General features: G+C 39.5%; 2 protein-coding genes across 26 annotated transcripts in view; one reads left to right on the top strand and one right to left on the bottom strand.

Moving 5' to 3' along the window:
* ZRANB3 (zinc finger RANBP2-type containing 3) overlaps positions 1-18277 on the top strand; it is a 331454-nt gene that overhangs the window by 298532 nt on the left and 14645 nt on the right. For 18 of the 24 annotated variants that reach the window (XM_054679794.2, XM_016949744.4, XM_063791135.1 and 15 more), the window contains 5 exons: positions 1508-1922; positions 4104-4307; positions 7598-7689; positions 12952-13053; positions 14520-14662. In XM_054679794.2, coding sequence (XP_054535769.1) covers positions 1508-1922; positions 4104-4307; positions 7598-7689; positions 12952-13053; positions 14520-14662 — 956 coding nt within the window. The remainder of the gene's footprint in view (positions 1-1507; positions 1923-4103; positions 4308-7597; positions 7690-12951; positions 13054-14519; positions 14663-18277) is intronic. The other 6 variants (XM_016949745.4, XM_063791145.1, XM_063791138.1 and 3 more) reach the window with 1 other exon arrangement.
* RAB3GAP1 (RAB3 GTPase activating protein catalytic subunit 1) overlaps positions 4421-18277 on the bottom strand; it is a 198652-nt gene continuing 184795 nt past the window's right edge. The window contains exons 27-28 of one of the 2 annotated variants that reach the window (XR_010150072.1): positions 6065-6278; positions 5603-5682 (exon numbers count right to left, since the gene is read on the bottom strand). The gene's annotated coding sequence lies outside the window, so the exon portion shown is untranslated. Of the gene's footprint in view, positions 6279-18277 lie in introns of both variants that reach the window. The other variant, XR_008546775.2, reaches the window with a different exon arrangement.

Below are 18277 nucleotides of genomic sequence, written 5' to 3'. Positions count from 1 at the left end.
CAGACAGGGACATTTAAGTCTGCAGAGGTTTCTGCTGCCTTTTGTTTGGCTGTGCCCTGCCCCCAGAGGTGGATGGAGTCTACAGAGGCAGGCAGGCCTCCTTGAGCTGTGGTGGGCTCCACCCAGTTCGAGCTTCCAGGCCACTTTGTTTACCTACTCAAGCCTCAGCAATGGCAGGCGCCCCTCCCCCAGCCTCACTGCAGCCTTGCAGTTTGATTTCAGACTGCTGTGCTAGCAATGAGCAAGGCTCCATGGGTGTAGGAGCCTCCGAGCCATGCGCGGGATATAATCTCCTGGTGTGGCGTTTGCTAAGACCGTTGGAAAAGCGCAGTATTAGGGTGGGAGTGACCCGATTTTCCAGGTGCCATCTGTCACCTCTTTCTTTGACTAGGAAAGGGAATTCCCTGACCCCTTGCGCTTCCCGGGTGAGTCGATGCCTCGCCCTGCTTCAGCTAATGCTCAGTGCGCTGCACCCACTGTCCTGCACCCACTGTCTTGCACTCCCCAGTGAGAGGAACCTGGTACCTCAGTTGGAAATGCAGAAATCACCCATCTTCAGTCATGCTGGAAGCTGTAGACTGGAGCTGTTCCTATTCGGCCATCTTGGCTCCATCCCCCGTTTTTTTTTTTTTTTTTTTTTTTTTTTTTTTGACAGGGTCTCACTCCTTTGCCTCAGCTGAAGTGCAGTGGCACAATCACAGCTCACTGTAGCCTCAACCTCCGAGGCTCCAGCAGTCTTCCCACCTCAGCTCCCCGAGTAGCTGGGACTACAGGTGCACACCAGCACTCCTGGCTAATTTTTGTTTTGGGGTTTGTTTTTTGTTTTTTTGTTTTTTTTTGTAGTGACGGGGTTTCACCGTGTTGCCCAAGCTAGTCTTGAACTCCTGGGCTCAGGCAGTCCTGCCATATCAGCCTCCCAAAGTGCTAGGTTTATGGGCATGAGCCGCCGCACCCAGCCTAATTAACAGCTTCCTGGTCAAGAAAACATTTTCATATGAATAACATTATGTGTGAGCACTGTGTTTATATTTTAGGTGTGAAGCATTTTTTTAGGTCCTTGATTGACCTGAAATATTTGAATACACAGTTGCCTTTTTTTCCGTGACATATATTTAGGGTAATGTATTAAGTATATTTTTGTTATATAACTGCTCTAACCAAGTTATCTTACCTCTCTAAAGCTGCAGTTTCTTCCGAAATGTTATAATAATACTAGTATTGACTTCATAGAGCTGATGTGAGGATTAAATGAGTTAATATATGTTAAATGCTTGGCACACAATAAGTGCTAAGAAAAAAGTTAGACACAGGAAGTACATGGATATGTTTTACATATATATATTTATATATGTATATATGAAGAGTCAGAGCATAATGAATTCATTTCCAAAAGGTATTTAAAGGATAAGGCAATATGGTTAATTAAAATATTTTGTTAAGCTCTTTTATGTAAGAAGAACATATTAGATTGCTTCTTACTTTGATAACTACTGTTTGCTTTTCCTAGTTCGAAAAAGAAAAACAGCATGATATTCGATCATTTTTTGTACCACAACCTAAAAAAAGACAGTTGATGACCTCCTGTGACGAATCAAAGAGATTCCAGGAGGAAAATACTGTAGTGTCATCAGACCCTACAAAAAGAGCTGCAAGAGATATCATCGATTATGAAAGTGATGTTGAACCTGAAACGAAAAGATTGAAATTGGCTGCCTCGGAAGACCACTGCAGTCCGTCGGAAGAGACACCATCCCAGTCCAAGCAAATCCGAACTCCACTCGTGGAAAGTGTACAGGAGGCCAAGGCCCAGTTAACCACCCCAGCCTTTCCTGTAGAGGGCTGGCAGTGTAGTCTCTGCACCTATATCAATAATTCAGTGTTACCCTATTGTGAAATGTGTGAGACTCCTCAAGGCAGTGCTGGTGAGTATATAGAAGGTGACCATGGAGGTAAGGGCTGTTAGTGGTGTCTTCAGATAACCTGTGCTTTTAGAGACTGCTGTTATCCAGGGTTAGTGTGACTCAGCACAACTTTAGCTTTTAAATTGGAATAAGAGCTTCTTATAATGAAGACTGAATTTATCCCTTATGGAATGTGAAAAGCTCTCAGTTCTGTCAAGAATGTATATCCCCAAACGTCTGTGATATGGCATTAATTTGGCACAAATGGACATTTCTGATTAATGTCAGCAGGATATGAATTCAGTGAGCAGGAATAGAAGCTCTGTTGCTATGGTAGCAAATATGCCTTATACTCATAGACCTTCTATTTTCTCTCCTCTGTAGCTAATACTTGTTTTTAAGGAAATTGCGGATTATTTTTATGTTTAAATGGCAAAATAATCTAATGTAGCTTCTTTGCCTAGTCAGTATACATTGTGCCATGGTTTTTGCTTGTCAAAGCATCAAAACTCCTCTATGGATCAATCTTCATTTGTGAACCAATTTGATGTCTGGTGTTTTTGAATTTATTCTTTTTTAAAACCTATTATTTTAAAGTCAGAAATCATAAATATACCTCAAGTATGTTTTTATAGCATGGGATACCATTTTCTGATGTTTAGTTTCTGAAATGATTATTACTACCCGTGGTTGTCGTAAGAAAAAGATCATGCGTATTCTTGTTTCCAATTCTATAGAGCATTTTTATAGTAATAAAAATGCCAAGTTGACAGTTTTGGAAACTGGAAGTACACATTGTATTTTATCAATTGTAATAATTGTACACATCTAATTTTGCATCATACATTAACTCTTCAAAATATTGGCATTGACAGAGACTCAGCTAAGATATAAATTCTGATATTGCAGTTCCTTCCTCTTGCCTTGCTCTTCTCTCTGTCTTAATTTTGATTTGAAGGAAAATGTAGGGAGAAGCTGAGTCTTCCCTCTTTCACTTCTGGGTACTCCCACCAAAACTGACAAGTCTGCCCTCTGAGTGGTTATATTTGTATGTGGGCACCTGTTGTCTGTGAACTAAATTGGAATCACATGCTTATTCCATGTAATATCTCTGTCACAATTAGCATGATTGCATGCAATTCCCAACTGCTACAGGCAATAAAAATAAGCTCTATTGTGACTATAAAATAATGTCCGTTCACATTAAATGTATAAGTTGAATGATTTAGCAACAAGTCATAATTTAATATGGGTTTTATAGTTCTGATTTTTCCTTTGCAATACCAAGAGCAACAATGAAAATTTCTAGACCCATGATTTAATAAGGAATCTGTCAAGCAACTTTAAAAACTACCTTTTGTGAATAAGAAAGTCTGATTAGAGAGAAATACATAGTCTAAGTAACAGTGATATTACTATATATAAAAAATATAATTATTAGATTTATATTTCTACCACTGCCACATCTGATACCCAAATCTTCTCCTCCCTGTTCTTTACTACATCATGCTAAAAACTTGGGCTGTATCTTTGGTCTCTTTCTCGCCTCCCACACTCAACCCATCAAGTAACCTCCAAATAAATCTTGATTCCAACCACTTTATCTTTATTGCTACCATCCTACTCTAAAGCCACCATCTTTCTCCCAGACCTCAATAGCCTCCATATTAATCTGATCCTTCAGTGCACAGCAGCCAAAGTGATCCTTTATTTCTTTGCCTAAAACTCTTTAATGGCTTCCAGTTACATTTAGAATATTTAGACCAAGAATATAGGCCCGAGTCCAAGCTTCCTAGAGCCATGAACAGCTCTCATCTCAAATGGGACTCCTCTCAGAGCTTGGTCCTCATGACTTTTGCTATAGTAGTGCTCTCCAAAACCTTCTTACTGAAAAAAAAAACAAAACAAAACTTAGTTGTGTTCTCTTTATCTGAAAATATACTATTTACCTATTTGTTAATTTTATTGTCTTTCTCTGCCATTTAGAATGGAGTCTAGAATGCAGGGATTTCTCTGTCCTGTTCCTGCTGTCTCTTCAGCATCTAGAATAATACTGGGTATATAGTATGCTCCTGATAAATGTTTTGAACATATGAATAAACATTATTCACTTTCTTTTTATAAGACCTAACTGTTACATTCTTTTTACTTTACTTTTAAATGTAAATTATTACATTTTTGTAATAATTTTTATTTTAATAGTTATGCAAATAGATAGCCTCAACCATATCCAGGATAAAAACAAGAAGGATGATTCTCAGAAAGACACCTCCAAAAAGGTTCAAACTATCTCAGACTGTGAAAAACAAGCCCTGGCACAGTCAGAACCTGGCCAGTTGGCTGACAGCAAGGAAGAAACACCAAAAATTGAGAAAGAAGACGGACTTACATCCCAGCCAGGTAATGGTAAGTCTTGTTTCCATTTCTAGCATCCAAGTAATAACCATATACTTTCACACATAATACTGTTATTAGATTAGTAATTACTACTTTGTTCCAGGTTCCTTTTACTCTCTTTTATATTAAAAATACCAACCATTTGTAACCACATACTTAAACGCCAGATGGCTAGAAGAGCTGAGTGTGTCTGTTGGCATTCAGACATTACACATAGAGCAAAACCGATAAATACCTACATGTGCTGCCACCAGGCCTGTTGCCCAGCCTCAACCAAGCCTAGCTCATTCACACAGTAAGGGTGTTGTTTTGATATTTGGGAGGTGCTTTGGGACAAAACAGTAAGACTGACAGATAATTAACTAACACTTAGCATATCATTAATCCTTTACACAAAAATTCTTGTAAATAGTTATACTTAATTGGCATATTTTTAAAAAAGTATTTTAAAGAAAATGTTTTTAGGGAACATAATGTCAAGACTGTATGAATCATGACTGCATTTGGAGCCAACCATACAGTGTTTCGGGTTTGTTTACTTTTTGGTTGATTCCATTCATTATTTATAGCTGTGATGGTTAGCAAATACTAGCCTGTATGTCATATTTCACTATCGTTTATGGGCTAGCTGGCAAGAGACTGAGTACTTTTGGGTTATTTTCCTTGTTACTCATTTAGTGACCATAGTAACATACAGATTGATATTCTTATTCAGATAAACCCAATAGTTGGGATGAGACTGTTGAAGCTTTTCTTCTAAGTTAGTTGCTATTAAACACTAATAGAAGAGTCTGACTCATAGCTTTAAAATGAAATGTTCATTTAAGAATTTCTGAGCTCAAGGCATCCTTCTTTCTTCTTCTCTCAGCCTTCCTTCTAACTCCTCAAGGTCTTCCCAAAGAATGTCTTGGAATGGATCTGTTTAGATCTGTTAATTTTAACAGCTTTTAAGTAGACAGTGTAGACTCAGGTGGGTTATACTCTTTTGTGTCTCTAGTTTTCTTGATCTCACTGTGAGAAACTCTCAAGTGCTGATGAGACTCTGGTAATGGGACAGCATATGGCTCAGTGAACTAAATATGAGACTAGGAACCAACACCTGGCAATTGTCATCACCTGGGCTATGAGTCTCTTCATCTATGGCAGGGAAATATTGGCTTGTTAGTTGTACATTGATCTCTTGATAAAAACATGTTAGCTTGTACTTACAAATGCTTTTTAAAAATCACTTTGAAGTTTTGTTCTGCCAGTGAAATTTGCTTTGCCCTCATTCACTCCAGACAATGCCAGCATTTACCCCTTACCTATTCCTGCTTCCCTCTTTTGACTTTTCAGATCACTGGGCTGAGAATTCCACATAAGAGGTATGCTTCACATCTTTCCACTAACATGGATTTCCATGAAAAACAAACAGAAAACAAAGTAGGCACACTATGTTAAATGCTTATTCTACCTACATATGCTCTTTTAGAACCAGAGTGGTACATACTACTCTAGAACTGTAGTTTTGTTCTCTCTGGAATTCCAGGAGTTTGGAAGAATGACCATAGGTGCATCATCTATAGTCTCAAACCATTAATTTACACTTCATGGCAACACTGAAAAGAGAAATATGTTCCCTAATATAGCTGATAGCTATCAAGAATTAATATCAACTGATTTGGAATTGTTGTTACAGTTATTTTTATCAAAGAATGGCTTCTGATCTTTAAGCATTAATGCATAGTTCTTCAAAGAAAACTGCCAATTAAGCTATGACACAATACCTTAATGATAGCCCAGGCCAGGCCACATCATCCTCTGTTGCTTGGACATTTCTTTCATTTATTCTGAGGGATTTGGCAATTTCTCCTGCTTTCAGTTGCTTTCTTTGGCATGTAATAGGCAACCCTTTTGAACATCTCAGTAACCAATGTAAGACACTTTCCTCTATTTGCAGAGCTCTTGCTTCCTTCAGTACCATGAAGCACTCCATTATTCCTTTACAAGAAAATAAGATATTTTGGTTATTCCTCCAGTGATACACATTTGCTTCTTTAATACCAAGTTTATGCTTTCCTGGTCTGTATCCAAGTTTTATGGTATACATGATAACTTTTCATTTCAATACCAAATCATAGTGAAAAAATTTAAAGACATTTTAAAGGTAATAAAGTAAATACATATAGTAGCAACAATGCATATACCTCATGTGTAGTGTAGAAGTGACAATAGTATTACAGCTATGACTCAGCTCATCCATACTAAGGCAAAGACAACTATTTTACAACTGCCACATGGCCAGCAATGATTGTAAAATGCCATTGTTGTTATTGGCTGTAAGACATGCCAGTTTCAGAGATGTTAAAGTACATTTTTGAATTTACAAAATAAGGGAATAATTCATAAATCAAGTTTGTAAAGTGGGCAATGCCTTGATTAGAAAAATAATAGTATGATGACATTGCCAAGTAGAATGGCAAACAAATCATAGACTTCTAGGTCTGGGAAAATACTTTAAAAGATCACTGAGGAACTGTGAGAGAAGGTAAGAGCACAGACTCTGGAGCCAGCTTGCAGGTTTTACATCCTCTTACTAGCCATATGACCATAAGTAAGTTAACGTACCTCAGTTTCTTCCTATGTAAAATGCACTATTTATTTCTAAAAGGTGTTACTGTATGTACCTACAACAGTGCCTGGCACATTGTGTGTGCTCACTAAATGTTAACTATAATTGTTATTTAGACCTGCGTTGATAATCCTGTATCTCCTGCAAAATATATTGGACAGTAGGACTGAGAAAGGGCTAAAAAAGAAGAGATTATCAGAAAAGAAGCTTGTCTGCTTATCTTCTTTTGTGAATGTCAGGCACCAGGCTACAGGGAATCAGGCATTTAAGTGGCCCTCAACATAGCGATGTTGCTGCTAATAATCAAAATGATGCTCATTCGGTCTCAAATCTACTCTAGCAAAAGGAATAGATTAGTCTAAATTTTTTCAAGACCAATAGCAGCTCTTATTGGTGGAAATTCTTCCTTATGCCTACCAACTTGTATTTTTTCAGCTAATTCTGAATCTGTTTGTTTCTTGTTAGGTCATTAGCAAAAATGTAAAACAATTGGTTACCATATAAGCCAATATGCTCTTCAATGGCCTACCGTGGTAGTTTTATTTCAAGCCTAGACAATTACTTTTTGTTAAATATATTGATATTTTGATATAGCTATTTCATCGTTCTAACCTACACACGATTAAAATAAGCTATTTTAGATAGAGGGTAGATAAGCCTTCAGGTTCTCTTTTGTCTTCTTTAATAGAACAGTGGAAGAGTTCAGACACTTTGCCAGTGTATGACACCTTAATGTTCTGTGCAAGTAGGAATACTGACCGGATTCACATCTATACTAAGGTAAGCGTCATGCAGATTCTGTAACTTGAAACATAAAAAAGACTTCCTTTTTTCACTTTTCAGTGGAGATACTTAATTTTATTAACATTGAGATAAGCATCTAGTTATTTTCCTCAAAGCTAATTCTCAAATTTCTGTGTTAAATCTACAGACAATGAGAGGTAAAACCATATGTCTTTAAGAACATAGACTTCAGGGCTAGACTGCTTCAGTTCAAATCTGTTAGTATGTAATCTTGGACACATTACTCAACTGCTCTGTGCATCAATTTCCTCAACTGTAAAATGTGGTATACCCCATTTACCCTGATGTGATTATTACACATTGTATGCCAGTATCAAAATATCTCATGTATCCCATAAATATATAAACCTACTGTGTACCCTTAAAAATTAAAAATTGTTAAAATAATAAAAAATAAAATGCAGACAGGATTTGTTACAAAGATAAAACAAGCTGAGTCCCGTAAAGCACTTAGCACAGTGCCTGGCCTATATGAACTCTCCATAAATGTTAATTCCTGCAATGATCACTTGCAGCAGCAGGAGCAGCAGCATCCTTACAGAAGCCTAGACCTGCCCATTTGTGTTGAGTAAATGTTAGGAAGCTTTTTGTCAGATGATTGCTGATTCCTGCCATAGGCTAGCTTAGTAGTGCCCAAACTTTTTAGACTCAGGACCCCTTTGCACTCCTAAAATTTATTGAGAACCCCAAAGAGCTTTTGTTTGTATGGGTTATATCTATTGATGTCTACTATATTTGAAATTAAAATGGAGCCTCTCAGAAATACTCATTTATGGCCGGGTGTGGTGGCTCATGCCTGTAATCCCAGCACTTGGAGAGGCCAAGGTGGGTGGATCACCTGAGGTCAGGAGTTTGAGAGCAGCCTGGCCAACGTGGTGAAACCCCCCACCTCTACTAAAAATATGAAAATTAGCTGGGTGTAGTAGCAAGTGCCTTTAATCGCAGCTACTCAGGAGGCTGAGGCAGGAGAATCGCTTGAACCTGGGAGGCAGAGGTTGCAGTGAGCCAAGATCACGCCACTGCACTCCAGCCTGGGTGACAAAATGAGACTCTGTCTCAAAAAAAAAAATGTTTTTTTCATTTATTCACTTAAATGTGAATAATTAACAATTACATTTTTCTATTTCTGTTTTGTATTTTTTGTTTTTTTTAGGACAGAGTCTCGCTCCGTTGCCCAGGCTAGAGTGCAGTGGTGCAATCTCGGCTCACTGCAACCTCTGCCTCCTGGGTTCAAACGATTCTCCTGCCTCAGCCTCCAGGTAGCTGGGACTACAGGTGCCCACCACCATGCCTGGCTAATTTTTGTATTTTTAGTAGAGATGATGTTTCACCATATTGGCCAAGCTTGTCTCGACCTCTTGACCTTGTGATCCACCCACCTCAGCCTCCCGAAGTGCGGGGATTACAGGTGTGAGCCACCCACCTGGCCGTTTTTTGTTTGTTTGTTTGTTTTTGGAGAGAGAGGGTCTTGCTGTGTTGCCCAGACTGGTCTCAAACTCCTGGGTTCAAACAGTCCGCCCGCCTCAGCCTCCTAAAGTGCTACGATTATAGGCCTGAGCCACTATGCCTGGCCAACAATTATTTTTAAGTGAGTAAATGCATATTTTAAGAGAAACAAACCCATTATATATATATATATAAATAACATTTTTTATTTAAAATAATTATATTTTCCAAGTCAAAAAAATATTTAGTGAGAAGAATGTCATTGTTTTAAATGTTTAGCAATTTTCTCTAAAGTCTTAATGGAAAACAGTGGGATTCTCATATCTGTCTCTGCGTTCAGTTTGTTGAGATAGCATTTCATGTAGCCACTGGAAAAAGTCACCATACATTTGTGAAAGAATGAGAGTGAAAAAGGCAAACAGTATCTTACTATTAGTATGAAAACACTTATGACTTTCTGAAAGGATCACAGGAACCATGTGAGAATCTATGGCCTGGATAGATTATGAATACTTTTATTTGGTCTAAAATTTTAAATTTCTTTTTTTTTTTTTTTTTGAGACTGAGTCTAGCTCTGTCACCCAGGCTGGAGTGCAGTGGTGCGATCTCGGTTCACTGCAACCTCTGCCTCCCAGGTTAAATGATTCTCCTGCCTCAGCCTCCCGAATAGCTGGGATTGCAGCACCCACCACCACACCTAGCTAATTTTTCTATTTTTAGTAGAGACAGGGTTCCACTGTGTTGTCTAGCCTGGTCTTGAACTCCTGACTTCGTGATCTGCCTGCCTCAGCCTCCCAAAGTGCTGGGATTACAAACGTGAGCCACCACACCCAGCCTAAAATTTTAAATTTCTAATCTTTATAAGTATATAAGATAGTATTTGAAACTTTTAAAACTCATGGTCCATTATATCGATGTTTAAAAGATAATATGTTGGAGATGACCAAACTTTCAGTTACAGGTTTTCTACTAAACCGAATATAGATATAGATAGATAGTGTACCATGTAATAATATTCTTTTAGGAGGAGATGGCTAGGATTGTGAATACCAGAATCCCCAAGCAGCCTCTAGCATGGACAATAACTGAGAGAGAGACACCAAGAACCAAGCCAGGCAGTAATCAATGCTCCTCTTATAGGTTTGGAGCCTGGTCTACCAAGTGGAGCCTCTGACATGGTGAACCAGGCTGCAGGGAGCACCAATGACTCCTTTATTCATCTTGAGGCAGGTTTAAGTGCCTGAGCCACCCTCATCCCCCATGTTGGGGGATCTTTAGGCCATGCCTCTTTCTCAGACCATCACATGAGAGGGACAGAGAAATGGTCCCAAGAGGGTAGAGAAACCGAAGGGCAGACACCAGGCAGAGCATACCACAGAAATCCAGAAGCCCTTAAATTCTTTAATCTTTTTTTACTCTATACAGTGAAAGCTCTGCCTCTTGGATTACCTGATCAATGTTTTATCCCCATTGGGGTGGAGACAGGGAGAGAACTGCAAGCTCCTGGTAGAGGGTATAATGCACCTGCTGCCAAACCAAACCACAGCGACCACCTCACTGACCCGTATTCAGGCTCTGCCACCAGCCTAGTAGCCTGCTTCTTCTTGACATCTCTGTTAATGGTCTCAAATATATTTTTATGACTGTTCTAAATACTTACATGTCCCTTTACCATAAAATGTTATCACCCAAATAATTTTCCAAACACAAGACACTAAGCAGATGAGTTGTTGACATATCTTTTCACAACCAGAGTAGAGCTGAGATGAAAGCTTTCCTTTTCACCTTAAAAGAGCTGAAGTAAGGCTGGGCACAGTGGCTCACACCTGTAATCCCAACACTCTGGGAGGCCGAGGCAGGCGGATCACCTGAGGTCAGGAATTCGTGACCAGCCTGGCCAATATGGTGAAACCCCGACTCTACTAAAAATACAAAAATTAGCTGGGCATGGTGGCAGGCACCAGTAATCCCAGCTACTTGGGAGGCTGAGGCAGGAAAATCGCTTGAACCCGGGAGGTACAGGTTGCAGTGAGCCAAGATCGTGCCACTGCACTCCAGCCTGGGCAAAAGAGTGCGACTCTGTCTCAAAAAAAAAAAAAAAAAAAATTCCTAGTTCACTGCCTAAAAGGATATCCCTTTAAAGGAAGAGTAGTAACAGACATTTAGCATCCTGTGTCATATTAGAACTGTTCATTTCAGCTAGAATCCCAAGTCTATATCAGGGTTTAGAATTACATATCAATTTTTTTTTTTTTTTTTTTTTTTTGAGATGGAGTCTCTCTCTGCCACCCAGGCTGGAGTGCAGTGGCGGGATCTAGGCTCACTGTAATCTCTGCCTCCCGGGTTCAAGCGATTCTCCTGCCTCAGCCTCCGGAGTAGCTGGGATTACAGGTGCACGCCACCATGCCCAGCTAATTTTTATATTTTTAGTAGAGACGGGGTTTCACCATGTTGGTCAGGCTCATCTCGAACTCATGACCTCGTGATCCTCCTGCCTCGGCCTCCCAAAGTGCTGGGAGTACAGGCATGAGCCACTGTGCCTGGCCTCAAAATTTTTAATCAGTGCCTACTTTTTGTATGTTTTTCTCCAAAGCAATTGTGGGAGCTGTAACTTTTTTTTTTTTTTTTTTTAGCTGAGAGAATATGAGTTCAACTATTGTTGATATAATAGATTTTCGTATGAGATGTTCTTCTTCCCCTTTATAAAGGAAATACCTCTACTATACCACTGTATGTGGTTACTTTCTACCCTTAAGATTTCAGGGGCTGGGCGTGGTGGCTCATGCCTATAATCCTAGCACTTTGGGAGGCCGAGGCAGGAGAATCACTTGAGCCCAGGAGTTCAAGGTGGTAGGATCACTTGAGCCCAGGATTTTGAGACCAGCCTGGGCAACATGTTGAAAACCTGTCTCTACAAAAAATATAAAAAATTAGCCAGGTGTGGTGGAACGTGCCTGTAATTCCAGCTACTTGGGAGGCTGAGATGGGAGGATCACCCGGGCCCAGGAGGTTGAGGCTGCAGTGAGCTGAGATCATGCTGCCGCACCCCAGCCTGGGTGACAGAGTGATACCTTGTCTCAAAAAAAAAAAGGGAAAAAAAAGATTTCAGGATGTTGTGCACCGATTGATGGGACCTAAATGCAGTTCCACTTACTCTCCAGGTGGTACCATTGGCAGACAGTCCTCATTGACTGATACTGTGACATTGCTTTGGGGGAGCCAATTTTTAAGTAATTTCTCTAGAATTGATCTTTCTACCTTCTCTTTACTTCCTTGTTCCTGTAACAATGGACAGGCATATCATTTGGTGAAGATTATTAAGACTATTCCTTGATACCATTCTTTGATGTGATACTTGTATTGTCAGTGAGTATAAAGAAGTTTATTTGCAAATTTGGAATGGTTGTGCTACTGTTAACTTCAAGGATGTAATATTCTTCTATATTAATTTGCAGTGTACAAATTTTATTGTTTTGATACATCTTTCCAAGATTAGTCAATAGAAAAGAGTATGACACAGCAGTAAACAAAGGATTCCAGGCTGAAGGCAATAGCCTTGGGCTAGGCATGGGCAATGGAGACATCCAGTGCGGTAGAGAGCCTGCCTCCTCTTCTTGGCTCACAGTTTCTCCAGAGGAGCCATTTCGGTGGACCCTTGTCTAGAATGTGTCACCTCAGTTTTTCTTTTAGGAGACTAGGCATATTGTGTCATAATGTAATTATTTTCATTTAAAATAGTTACTAGTGTCTATACAAAAATGGATTATTAGTGTCTTCCTAATCTATCATCAGGATGGAAAACAGATGAGCTGTAATTTCATTCCTTTGGATATAAAATTAGACCTTTGGGAAGATTTACCAGCAAGCTTTCAGCTGAAACAATATCGCTCACTGGTAAGAATAGTTTTAAATAAAATGGCTTTATTTACTTTAAATAAACTTGTTTTAGTAATTTTAATGATCATTTTTAGTTTAATTTTAAAAAAGCACTTTGTGGCATGTTGTAGAGTCAAATCACTGGTTGCATTTTCATCAGTCTAGGCGGTGCCTATTAATTACCCAGTGCTAAGAATATACGTGAAATCTGTTTCCTTGGCAAATGATCACACCTACAGTTGCTGTTTCTGTGGATAGAATCATCCTCACATTATTTAATTTCTCATTCACACGATTAGCAACTGTGATATTTGTATCTGCTAGAATCACATTTTTTCTATTAAGGTTAAGTTCTAACAATGACAAATTCCCAGAGCAGAGATAATACCTTATTGGGTGATTCTTGATTCATTATCAGAAGCACTAGCATGCAGCTTCAGGCCAAGTTCCTGCCAGGGAGGTCTTAACACTGATCTGTGGCTGATTTTCCTTCACTGCCAAGAAGGGTCATCATGCGCAGGGACTAACCTAGCATGCTGTGTGCTATTTTTACAAGAAAATGGTGATTTTTTTTTTACCATTTGAGTGGAAATGAAGCATTGCCCGTAGGTCAACTATACCTGTTTTAAATGAAAAGGGAGCAGTAAGCTATTTACTTGGAATCATCTAACCCTGATTCTCAGAGTCCCAGAAAATAGCCAGTTGTGTATACTTGACTGGTAACCCTACTAAAAATGTCCCAGATTTATTGATGTTTTTTTTCCTGTGAAAACGTAGGCATCATTTACGAAGCAATTCTCAGATGTTGCACTATCATTCTGTCACCCAGTTTTGCCTTGACCCCAGCTAGGGTATGTACTTCTAGACCTTTTTTGGTCTCAATGAGCATATTATCACTGTTGATCTATGTGTGTTAAGGGCATACACTGCATGTCCTGAAACATGCCTTTAGAGAATCTTTGGCTTGAAAAAGATCTCTTGGCCGGGTGAGATGGCTCACGCCTGTAATGCCAACACTTTGGGGGCTGAGGCAGGAGGATCACTTTGGCCCAGGAGTTTAAGACCAGCCTGGGCAACATAGTGAGACCCTGTCACTACAGAAAATAGAAAAACTAGCCAGGTATGGTGGCATGTGCCTGTAGTCCCAGCTACTCAGGAGACTAAGGCAGCAGGAGGACTGCTGGAGCCCAGGAGGTCAAGGCTGCAGTAAGCTGTGATCATGCCACTGCACTCCAGCCTGGACAACAGAGCAAGACCCTATCAAAAAGAAAAAAAAAAGATATCTCTTGAGAACTGCTGTAGGTAGTTTACAATAAAGATATGAAAACTGCATCAAATTGAAGAAAGCCTTAGGTTGTGGAACTCAAAAGCCTATTTGGGGGACATAACAAAATAGCAGTTTTCTGATGTTGTAAATTGGCTCACATTCAAAGGAAGATATCTGCCTGTGAGCTGTTAACTCTTATTATCTCATTTTCTGCCAGATTTTGAGATTTGTTCGAGAATGGAGTAGTCTAACTGCCATGAAGCAAAGGATAATCAGGAAAAGTGGACAGCTATTCTGTAGCCCAATTCTTGCTTTGGAAGAGATCACAAAGCAACAAACCAAACAAAATTGCACCAAAAGGTATGAGTTGTCTTTTTTTAAATTTTGTATTATATTACTTTTCATGGTTCTTTCTACAGGGGGATCTGAGGCATCTTTTGGAACCACTAATGAAATCCTGATGAGTTATGAGAAAATTATGCATAAAATCACAGCCATATTGTTTCATAACAAGATAATTATATGTCTAGTGAATTTGACAAAATCTGCTAAAAGAGATCAGGTTGTCCAGATCGTACTCTCCATGAGTCCCATCAATCAACAAAAAGACCAGAGTCACAGGATGGTGCAACCTATGACCTGCCAAGCCTGGGACACTTATTAGCAGCAGGAATACATTTTACTCTTAGAACATCAGAGCATGCCTCTGGACCCCACCTGCTTTGCCCTGCTGTGCGTGAGTATGATGCTGTGCAGCAAGGGAGCTGGTTCTATTTGAATGCATCACCACCCAAGTAATGGAAGATAACTATAATCATGTCCATGATTGGAAATGAAATAAAAGGAAAGGTTGACTGTCAGATATTTGTGACTGTTTTGTCCTTATCATTACAGGTTCCTTTCTAATCTCTGTACATTGATTTCCTTCCTTGTCATCACAATCATCTTTATCCCACTCAAGTCTCCCCATGTGTGATCTCAAATCCCTGTTCTTTGTAAACTCTTTTCTTAGCATGAAGCAAGCATTATCAGGAAAAGTGGTCAGCTGTTTTGTAGCCCAATCCTTGCTTTTGAAAGAGATTGCAGGCTGCGCGCGGTGGCTCATGCCTGTAATCCCAACACTTTGGGAGGCCAAGGCGGGTAGATTGCATGAGCCCAGGAGTTCAATGATCAGCCTGGGAAACACAGGGAGACCCTGTTTCTATTAAAAAAAAAAAAAAAATTAGCCAGGTGGCACACTCCTATAGTTCTAGCTACTTGGGAGGCTGAGGCCGGAGGATCGCTTGAGCCTGCGAGGTTGAGGCTGCAGTGAACTGAGATTGTACCACTGCACTCCAGCCTGGGCAACAGAGTAAGACCCTGTCTGAAACAAAACAAAACAAAACAGATGGCAAAGCAATAAACCAAATGGCAGCACTGGCAGAGAAAGCCGTTTAGCTCTTGCTGCCTCCATACACCTGTAATCTCTCTTCATCCTTATATTTCATCAGTTTATCAGAGAGGTTTCCTTTCTCTAGCTTTTTCCATGCACACAGGTGAAAAAAATCCAGGGGGTTGGAGGGGAGCAAGGGACCGAGAACATGGTTGATTAAATAAATTATGATAGTTCCATAACATGGTTGATTAAATAAATTATGATAGTTCCATACAGCGAAAATCTTTTCCACTGTTTCAACATATGGCATATGGTACATTTATTTGTTTGTAAGAACAAGGAATAATACTTGTGATAAATTGTTAAGGGTAAATATAAATTGTAAAAAAAAAAAAAGGGATGGAGATACAAACTTTACTATTTGCACAACTTGCTATTACTGACATAGAAATTGTCTAGAAGGATACCTTAGAAATTCTTTTCACGGGTTTCTCTTGGACAGTGGTTTTCAATTTGGAGCAATTTGGTCCCGTAGGATGGTAGTGTCTGGAGACATTTTAAATTGTCTCAAGTAAGGGATGTGACTAGGGAGTATCTAGTGGGTAGAGGCCCAGGATGCTGCTGAGAATCCTACAGTGAACAGGATTGCACCCCCCAAAACAGAATTATCCATTTCAAAATGTCTGTATTACCACTGTTGAGAAATCTTGCTCTAGGGCATAAAACTTGAGGATTTGTGGAGGTAGTAGGGACTTTACACTTTATGCCAGGATTACAAACTCATTTGACTAAAAACAAAACAAGAATCACAAATGAATGAATGAGGTCAGTTATAAAACTAAAAAAGGATGAGATATGGGCTGAGATTATGTCAAACTGGCAGATTTGGAACCCATCTGAAGTCATTCAAATTCAGATTTAAAAATAAAATACTGGTACATGGTGGCTCACGCCTGTAATTCCAGAACTTTGGGAGGCCAAGGAGGACAGACTGCTTGAGCCCAGAGCTGAAGACCAGCCTGGGCAACATGGCAAAACCTCATCTCTACAAAAAACAGATAAATTAGCCAGGCCCAGCTACTTTGGAGACTGAGGTGGGAGGATCACCTGAGCCCCTGGAGGTCGAGGCTGCAGTGACCCATGATTGTGCCACTGCAGTTCAGCCTGGGAGACAGAGTGAGACCTTGTCTCAGAAATAAAATAAAATAAAACAAAACAAAAATTAAATTAAATTAATGAAATAAAAAAATACTGGCTAGCCATGGTGGCTCACACCTGTAATCCTAGTACTTTGGAAAGCCAAGGTGGAAAGATCACTTGAGGTCAAGAGCTTGAGACAAGACTGGTCAACATAGCGAGACTGTATCTCCACAAAATCCCAAAAAAATAGCCAGGTATGGTGGCTCACGCCCGCAGGCCCAAGTATTTGGGAGGCTGAGGCAGGAGGATCACCTGAGCCCAGGAGTTCAAGGCTGCGATAAGCTGTGATCGTGCCACTGCACTCCAGCCTGGGTGATAGAGCAAGACCCTGTCTCAAAATGAATAAATAAATTTAAAATGCTGTATGAGTACAGTAAATTAATGCTGTATGAGTACAGTAAAGTCCTTTGACTAATTGAATTTATCCATAAGTTGCCAGTTTGGGACTCTTAGCCTGAACTCTTCTGTAACAGTTGATTTTTTTCCCATGGGCGTGTGTCATTTTCTATAAAAATGCATTTAAAATATATGTGTTACATATTTATATACATATATACACATACTTACACATAAGTGCACACACGCACACATATATCAAAAAGCACAATGCCTATTTTATTTTTCCCAAAACTTCCAGTCCTCTCAACCTTTCTCATTTTTGTAACCAGTCTTTGTTGACCTTCTCTTTCTCACATGATCATAATTCTTTTCATAACTGAATTTCTAGCTATTTCTAGACATGTCCTATTATTTCTTCTCCATCGGACATGGATGACCACTTAAAGTACCAACTGAGAAAGGTGACTGATCAGATTTAAAAGCAAAAGTCAATTCATAAAACCAAAGTCAGACACAATATTATTTATAAAATTATATATAGATAATATATTAAGGATATAACTTGTGTTAACAAGCAGCAGATTAATCAGATTTGTATTTTTAAGAGCTAGCTCTAGCAGCAGTTGGGAGATTAGATCAAAAAGGGCAAGACTCAAAGTGGGGAGATAAGTTACATTTTTCTATTGCTGCCATAACAAATTACCACAAATTTAGCAGCTTAAAACAACACACATTTATTATCTCACAGTTCTATAAGTAAGAAGTCCAAGTTGGCTATTACTAGTTTTCTAGTAATGCTCTGGATTTTACAAGGCAGAAATCAAAGTGTTGGCTGGCTGGGCTCTAGTTGATAAGCTTGGAAAGGAATTCACCTCCAAGCTCACTAACATTGTTGGCAGAACTCAGTTCCTTGCAGTTGTAGGACTGAGGTTCCTGTTTTTTGCTGGCTGTCGGCTGGACCATCAGCAACTAGAGGCCTCTCTGTGGTCCTAGCACATGGACCACTACATCTTTCTCCTTGGAATCTCTCTGCCTTCGTCTTCTGCTTTTAAGGGCTCAAG

This window comes from Pan troglodytes, chromosome 13 (assembly GCF_028858775.2).
Source record: "Pan troglodytes isolate AG18354 chromosome 13, NHGRI_mPanTro3-v2.0_pri, whole genome shotgun sequence".
Classification (NCBI taxonomy): Eukaryota; Metazoa; Chordata; class Mammalia; order Primates; family Hominidae; genus Pan; species Pan troglodytes.
The sequence above is the reverse complement of the archived record's forward strand: the minus strand, read 5'-3'. Positions and strand labels throughout refer to the sequence as shown.